Source organism: Pipra filicauda, unplaced genomic scaffold (assembly GCF_003945595.2).
Source record: "Pipra filicauda isolate LSUMZ 115617 unplaced genomic scaffold, ASM394559v2 scaffold85_size2586006_pilon, whole genome shotgun sequence".
NCBI lineage: Eukaryota > Metazoa > Chordata > Aves > Passeriformes > Pipridae > Pipra > Pipra filicauda.
Window position 1 is genome coordinate 2191919 of NW_024105042.1, and position 6978 is coordinate 2198896.

General features: G+C 61.4%; 2 protein-coding genes across 2 annotated transcripts; one reads left to right on the top strand and one right to left on the bottom strand.

Annotated features, from left to right (window-relative positions):
* Positions 1–7: 7 nt before the first annotated feature.
* MRPL43 (mitochondrial ribosomal protein L43) lies at positions 8–1449 on the bottom strand. The gene is made up of 3 exons (XM_027738668.2): positions 914–1449; positions 427–533; positions 8–240 (listed from the first exon to the last, which is right to left on the bottom strand). The coding sequence occupies exons 1-3, from the start codon at positions 1225–1227 to the stop codon at positions 26–28; spliced, it is 636 nt and encodes a 211-aa protein (XP_027594469.2). The 5' UTR covers positions 1228–1449; the 3' UTR covers positions 8–25.
* On the top strand, positions 1108–5591 carry TWNK (twinkle mtDNA helicase). The gene is made up of 5 exons (XM_027738665.2): positions 1108–2523; positions 3042–3282; positions 3930–4037; positions 4392–4533; positions 5129–5591. The coding sequence occupies exons 1-5, from the start codon at positions 1269–1271 to the stop codon at positions 5381–5383; spliced, it is 2001 nt and encodes a 666-aa protein (XP_027594466.1). The 5' UTR covers positions 1108–1268; the 3' UTR covers positions 5384–5591.
* Positions 5592–6978: the final 1387 nt, after the last annotated feature.

The following is a 6978-nucleotide window of genomic DNA, read 5'->3' on the forward strand; positions in this document are numbered from 1 at the left end:
CATAGGGTTGCAGGTGGAAGAGGCTTTATTGGGGCTGCAGGCGTGGGCCCTGGACAGTGAGGATGGAGGGTTTGTTGGTGAGGGGGTGCCACTGGCCCTGGACACTGGGATTGTCGGTGTGGAAGGGCTTGCGGATGCGGATGATGTCCAGGCCGGACTGGTTGGCCAGCTTCGTGACCAGCTGCACGATCTCCTCACTTGTCTTGCTGGCGATGAGCTCCTCCCGCACTGTCCCGTTCACTGCAGCAGAGCGAGGGGGTCAGGCCAGGATCCCCCCACTCCACAGGCCTCCGGGGGGCAGCTGCTGATCCCCCATCCCACAGCAGCTGCCTCAGCACCGCCTGCGCCAGGCAGAGGTTGCGCAGAGCCAGGGCACGGCAGGGACAGCCCCATCCCCATTCTCTCCCCGCGTCCCCAAGCACTCACAGTACTCAGCCCGCACCAGCGGGGCCGTGCCCGAGCCGGGGCTCACGTAGAGAACAACATCGGGGTGCTGCCGAGCAAAGTCCTGTGCTGCCTCCTCTACGAATTGCCTGGGGAACAGGGGGACCGTGAGCCCCAGCCAGGCCAGAGATGGGGGAGGGTTGTAGCCCCCACCCCAGGGCGAAGGTCACAGGTGGGGTCACCCCTCCCATGCCCTGCCCACGGGAGGGGTCACAATGCAGAGGCTGGGGTGATGCCCCCTGTGCCAGGGCGGAGCTCAGGGGTCACCGGTGCCGCCTTCCAGCCCCAGTCCCGTCTCGCAGGAGGTTCGGCGTCCCACTCCGCCGCTCCACTGTGGTCATGGGGCTGCAGCCCCGTCCCCTCCCCACGCTGACAGGGCAGGGGGGAGAAGACCCCCCTCCCCCAGTTAAGGGGCTCCCCGGCTCCCCACTCCCAACCCAGGAAGGCGGACGGGCGCCTCCGGCGGTACCTGGCGCCGCGGGCGTCGGCTGCGGTGGGGCTGAAGAGGAACTGCAGGCGCTGGAGCTGCCGCACGTACCGACCCACGCCGTTGTGCAGGACGGCGGTGAGGAACCGGCTGGGCGACCCGCGGCCCGTCATGGTTCCGCGCTCACCCGGAGCCGGAACCGCCGGAGGGGCGGGACGGGGAACAGCCGCCCCCGCCCCGCCGGGAAGTGACGCTCGGGGAGCGGGACCAGGTAATGGCGGTGTCCGTGTGGCCCCACGTGGGGGCGGCGGCCTGAGCGGCTCTGCGGGGCCGGGGGCCGCGGGGTAGCCGCCCATGCGGAGCGGCAGCGGCGCGGGAGGGCGCAGGGGCGGTCAGGATGGCGCTGGTGCCCCTGCGGCCCGGCAGAGCCGCCGGCCGCCTCCTGCCGGCGTTCTGCGGGGGGACCAGGAGCAAGGGAGCCTCGCTGAGCCCTGGGGTGCCGGGCCGCCTCGGCCAGCGGCGCTACAAGAAGGACGTGCTGCCCTCCCCCGAGGGGCCCGCGCCCTCCGTCTCCGTCACCGAGATCCGGCAGTACCTGCGGGCCCACGACATCCCCTTCCACGACGGGTACAGCTGCCTGCACACCCCCAGCCTCTTCACCGCCGGCCACGCGGACCAGCCGCCGCAGACAGCCGGCAGTGCCCCGTACACGCTTTTCATTGACAAGACCACGGGCAGCTTTCTGTGCACGGCCACCCTGGCCGAGGGCACCTGGCAGGACTTCCAGGCCAACGTGGAGCTGCAGCACCGTGGTATTCCCCCTGCCAGCTCGGAGGAGATGGAGGAGGACATGCGACAGGCTAGCGAAGATGCCCGCTGCATCTGGGACCGGGCTCTGCCGCTCTGGGAGCTGCTGGATGAGGAGGAGACCAGCAAGACCAAGGCCATGTTTGGTATCTCCCTGGTGTCAAATGCCACCCTGAAACGCTTTGGGGTGCGTTATCTGAGGACTGCCAAGTCCCTGGTCTTCCCCTGGTTCAGCCCCCGCAATGCAACCCTGAAAGGCCTGAAGCTTGTGAGGGTGGAGAAAAAGGGGAACACAATAGCTTACTTGGAAGAGACTTTACCCCGCATCGATTCCTATCACAATCTTTTTGGGCTGCCCCTGATCGGCTGCCGAGACACAGAGCTGGTCTTAACTGGGTGGGAGCTGGATGCCCTGGCCTTGCACCAAGCAGGGGTGGCCAGCCTGGCCCTGCCGCGGGGGACCACCTGCCTGCCTCCCGCCCTCCTCCCCTACCTGGAGCAGTTCAAGCGCATCACCCTGTGGCTCGGTGAGGACCTGCGCTCCTGGGAAGCTGCCAAGCTCTTTGCCCGCAAGCTGAGCCTCAAGCGCTGCTCCCTGGTGCGCCCTGGGAACCTGCAGCCCCGGCCCTTGGAAGCTCTGAACCAGGGCCTGAACTTCACCAAGATCCTGCGTGCTGCCCTGCCCGCCAGCCACAAATCCATCATCTCCTTCCGGCAGCTGCGTGAGGAAGTGTTTGGGGAGCTAGCCAACACCGAGCAGGTGGCTGGCATCAAGTGGGTGCGCTTCCCCGAGCTCAACAAGCTCCTCAAAGGGCACCGCAGAGGGGAGCTTACCATCTTCACAGGTAGGGGGCACAGTGGCTGGTGGACAAGGGGAGCAGAAGGCTCTTTGGTGGCTTCACCCTTCTGGGGTTGATGCCTCATGCGTCTTCCAAGTCTCTCTGCTCTTGGGTTTGGCTGAGCCTGTCTCGCAGGAGTGTGAGAGGCTGGGGTGCATTCCTCAGTGCTGTGGGACTGGGCATGCCGATGTGGTGATGGGCTCCCTGCCTGGGGCAGCACAGGAAGTCCTGGACTGTCCCTTACGCCTGCTCCCCGCCTGCCACCTCCTGTCTGAGCCCTCCCTGTGCCCACCCCACCGGCTGCCCAGCCCTTCCCAGGGACCCACAGGCTGTGGGAGGCAATGTCCATGCACCCAGGCGTGCAGTGTGGCATGAGACGTTGTTTATTTATGATGCGAGTACTGTGGATGGGCCTCTCTTATCCCACTCCCTGGCGCTTCCACCTCTCAACAGCCTGCCAGCATGTTCAGGATGGGTAGGATCATCTCCCCAGCTAATTCCTTCTGTTTCTGTTCTTGCACCAGGCCCAACGGGCAGCGGGAAGACCACCTTTATCAGTGAGTACGCGCTGGACCTGTGCATGCAGGGAGTGTGCACGCTGTGGGGCAGCTTTGAGATCAACAACGTCCGCCTGGCCAAGATCATGCTGACGCAGTTTGCGGGTCGGCGCCTGGAGGACCAGCTGGAGCTGTATGATGAGTGGGCCGATCGCTTTGAGGACCTCCCACTCTACTTCATGACCTTCCATGGCCAGCAGAACATCAAGTATGGTCCTGCACCTCCATCCCCAGTGGCATTTACCCCTCACAGCATGTGCTGCAGGGCCTTTGGGAACTGGGGCTTTTCCCCTTCAGTGAGTCACAGATTTGGGGCTGGCAGGAGGCATGTTGGGACTGTTCAAGTCCTGGAGTTGGCTTGTGGGGACCTTATGGCTCAGTCAGCTGCATTCCTCCTATTGTGGAAACTGTCACAGCCTCCCTCTGGGGTGGGGGTGAAAGGAGGATATGTGTCCCTGTGCTAGGACGTGACCCTCCACACCCTGCTCACCTGGCAGCACTGTCCTTTGCTGAAGAGGTAGGACAGGCACCTCCAGCTCCTTCTATTCATCAGGTGCTGCGGCACCTTCACACATCCTCGTGTGCTCTTAGGGTCTCTGTGGGCTGGGGGGATTGCAGGGCAGTGGGCAGAGGCTGTGTGGGCAGCAGCTCCTGATCCCAACTGCCTTTACTTGTGTGGATGGGGCTTTGCCTGTCCTGCAATGGGGAAGATGCAGAGGTGGGATGGGCTCAGCGCTCATCAGGACCCAGCCTGGTACCTCCCAGCTCTGTTTCTCTGTGTCTCTGTGCCTGGTTCAGCATCCCCACCCCCACCTCTGCTAATCCCTGGGGCTGATCCTGGTCTCCTCTGTCCAGGACGGTGATTGGCACCATGCAGCATGCTGTCTACATGTACGACATCACCCACGTGATCATCGACAACCTCCAGTTCATGATGGGACAGGACCACCTCTCTGTGGACAGGTAGCCCTTCTCCAGTCTGACCTCTCATTCCTCTGCCACCCTCACCTCTGGAGCTGTCCCTGTCAGGTGTCATGATAGGGGCTGGGGACCCACTCAGGGTGTTTCCTTTACTACTGTCTGGCCACCCTGTTTCTTTAAAGGGTGATCACTGCCCTAGGGAGGAAGAGATGGGAAAGGGTGAGCAGGTTACCAGCCATCCCTGCTGTGCCACATCCCTTTGCCTGTGTGGGCTCGGCTGTCTCACAGAGAGTGATCCCACATTCCTGGGTGCTTTCTGCTATGGGGATGAGGACCTTGCTGCACCCCGTCACCAAGCAGTGCCAGCCCCTAACCCTGTTCTTGCTGCTGTGGCAGGCTCATTGCCCAGGACTATGTTGTTGGTGCCTTCCGCAAGTTTGCCACGGACAACAACTGCCACATCACCCTGGTCATCCATCCCCGCAAGGAGGATGATGAGAAGGAGCTGCAGACAGCCTCCATCTTTGGCTCTGCCAAGGTGAGCTGGGCCAGTGCGTTCCCAGGAGGGGCTGGGATACTTTGGGCAGTTGTTCCCGGCTTCCATCAGCACCCTGAGTCATCACTGGGGACTTGAAAAGAGCTGAAAGGGATGGGATGTCCCCAGGAGTCCTCATGCAGGCAGGGAGCAAACCCATTGCCAGCTAAAGCTCTGTTGGGGCTTTAGGTGGAGTTAATTAATAGTCATTGACTGTGAGTGGGATGTACTAGAAGATAATTAAAGAAGCAGGCAGGGAGGGTGCAGGGATGGGCTCTCTGAGTACTCTGGTCTCTTCCGTGATGCTGAACAACCTGCAGTGGTGGGCAGGAGGTGCTGTCTGTGCACGGCCCTCGTGTGTTCCCATTTCCCCAAGATGTCCTGTGGCTTCAGCTCAAGCCTATCTGCCTCGTGGGTCACTGGGATGTCCCGGAGGAACACAAGGGGTTGGTTTTGGGGAAGTGCTGGAGTTGCTGTGGCCTGGGGTGCCCCATAACAGGGCTCGAAAGAGCTGGGCAGGCTGTCTGTGAGCAACTCTGAACCCTGTGATTCTGGCTGTATCCCTGGCACTCTCCTGGAGATGTTTTCTTCTCCCCAGGCCAGCCAGGAGGCCGACAACGTCCTCATCTTGCAGGAGCGTAAGCTGACGTCAGGGCCCGGGAAGCGCTTCCTGCAGGTGTCCAAGAATCGCTTTGATGGGGACGTGGGCATCTTCCCTCTGGAATTCAGCAAGACCTCGCTCACTTTCTCGTCCTCCAAAAGCAAGTCCAGGCTGAAGAAGGTGAAGGAGGAGAAGGAGCTTTTAGCCAAGAAAGCTCTGGAGGGAGGTGTAGGAGCCTCCAAGAAGCCATGAGCCCATCAGGTCTCTTCCTCTGTTCGTCTGGAGGGATGGGGACTAGTGCTGGCAGCACAGGGCTGGAGTATGCCAGCTCCTCTCCCTGGGAGCAGCAGCCACGTGCCACTGTGGCCCCTCTTCCTGCCTGAACCAACCTCTTGGCCACCAGCACAGTGTCTCTGAGTACCACTGTGAGAGGAGGAGTGGGCTAATCCTAGAAAAGAGTGACCTGCTTTGACAAACACTGGCTGCTCCATACTGGTGCTAAGTGCTGGGAGCACAGTGGGAATGGAGTCAGCCTAGGCTGGATGATGGTGGGTATCACCTCTGGCCCAGGGACTTGGGTATCTCTGAACCTCTGACAGGTCGTTACCTTGTGGATAAAATGGAGCCGAAATCATGAGTTGTTGCTAAGTGGGAGGGACTGAGGGGGGCAACTGTGTAGAGGGACACATACTTGAAAAACCCCCATCATGAGTGGGGTCTGAGGGCTCAGTCCTGGCTGGGATGGAGTCAGTGAAGGAAAGATGGTGAAGTGTGAGAGACGTGGATGGCTCATGCCCTGGAATTGTGTGCTCTTGGTGGGACATGGTGGGAGTGGGTGCGATGTGGCACTCCAGCTCTGCCCCCTCGGCTGGCACCTGACCTGGCTCCCTTTGCTCAGGATCTCCCAAGCCCCATTCTCCGGGCATCACCAGCAATAAAACCTCACAGGGAGCAGCCCTGCCTTGCTCTGCTGTGTTGGGGGAGCTGCCACCCCCCTGCCCTCTGGGCTGCAGGCAGCAAATACTGTGATCTGGCCAGTCCTTGCCTTGGTAGGATGAGTCCACAGCTGGATCTTGGTTTAATCCCTTCAATTTTTTTCCCTTCCTATTTTTATTAAAGAATAAATGTGAGTGCCTTTTCTGTCTCTCTGGCTGGAGGACCCTGGGGCTGGGGGGGGTACCCTGGCCAGGGGGTGCCCCCCCGAGGACATCCATGCTGCACCCAGCATCCTGCCCCGGCCCTGGCACACGGGTTATTAGCAGCCTCCGTGCTGGGCATAGCTTTAACCTGAGCCATAATGAGGGGCCGGAGCAGGCAGGCGGTACACACCCAGCCCCGGGTTTCCGGGGTGCACCTGCTCTCCCAGAGAGCACCCCTGGGTGCTGTCAGTGCAGGTGTGAGCACCTGCAGGGCAGGCTGGGGGCAATGGTTGAGGATGGTCCTGGGGAAGCGGAGGTAAGATGGGAGAGCAGAGCTGGGTCAGGATTTGCATGGCAGTGTGGAGTGCGGGGTGTGTGTGGGTGTACCTCCTCAACCCAAGGGCCCCCTCCAGCTCACTGGTCCCCTTTCTCCAGTCTTACTCAGGTCAGATGTTGTCATGGGGCTCTGGAGTGGAAGTGAAGCAGTGGGGTAGCCCAGGACCCCCATCTCCCACCCATCTCTCCTTGGGGCTGGGAGGGGATGGAGGAGCTGAACCTGTGGGGGGACCCTGGGTGACCCCAGGCTTTGGAGGACAGGTGGGCACCCATGACCCCCTGGGGTGGGCGAGTTGGTGAGGGTTTATTTTATTCTCATTTTTCTCCCAGTTTGGGTCTCTCCGAAAGTTTGGGGGGTGGCATTACCTTTAA

Bases quoted from the DNA above. Each gene is read 5' to 3' on its own strand.
- MRPL43 (XM_027738668.2), bottom strand. From the start codon at position 1,227: ATGGGCGGCTACCCCGCGGCCCCCGGCCCCGCAGAGCCGCTCAGGCCG. The intron at 534-913 runs GTACCGCCGGAG...CCTGTTCCCCAG, and splicing joins GCCGACGCCCGCGGCGCCAG to GCAATTCGTAGAGGAGGCAG. The intron at 241-426 runs GTGAGTGCTTGG...GCTCTGCTGCAG, and splicing joins GCTGGTGCGGGCTGAGTACT to TGAACGGGACAGTGCGGGAG.
- TWNK (XM_027738665.2), top strand. From the start codon at position 1,269: ATGGCGCTGGTGCCCCTGCGGCCCGGCAGAGCCGCCGGCCGCCTCCTG. The intron at 2,524-3,041 runs GTAGGGGGCACA...TTCTTGCACCAG, and splicing joins GGAGCTTACCATCTTCACAG to GCCCAACGGGCAGCGGGAAG. The intron at 3,283-3,929 runs GTATGGTCCTGC...TCCTCTGTCCAG, and splicing joins CATGGCCAGCAGAACATCAA to GACGGTGATTGGCACCATGC.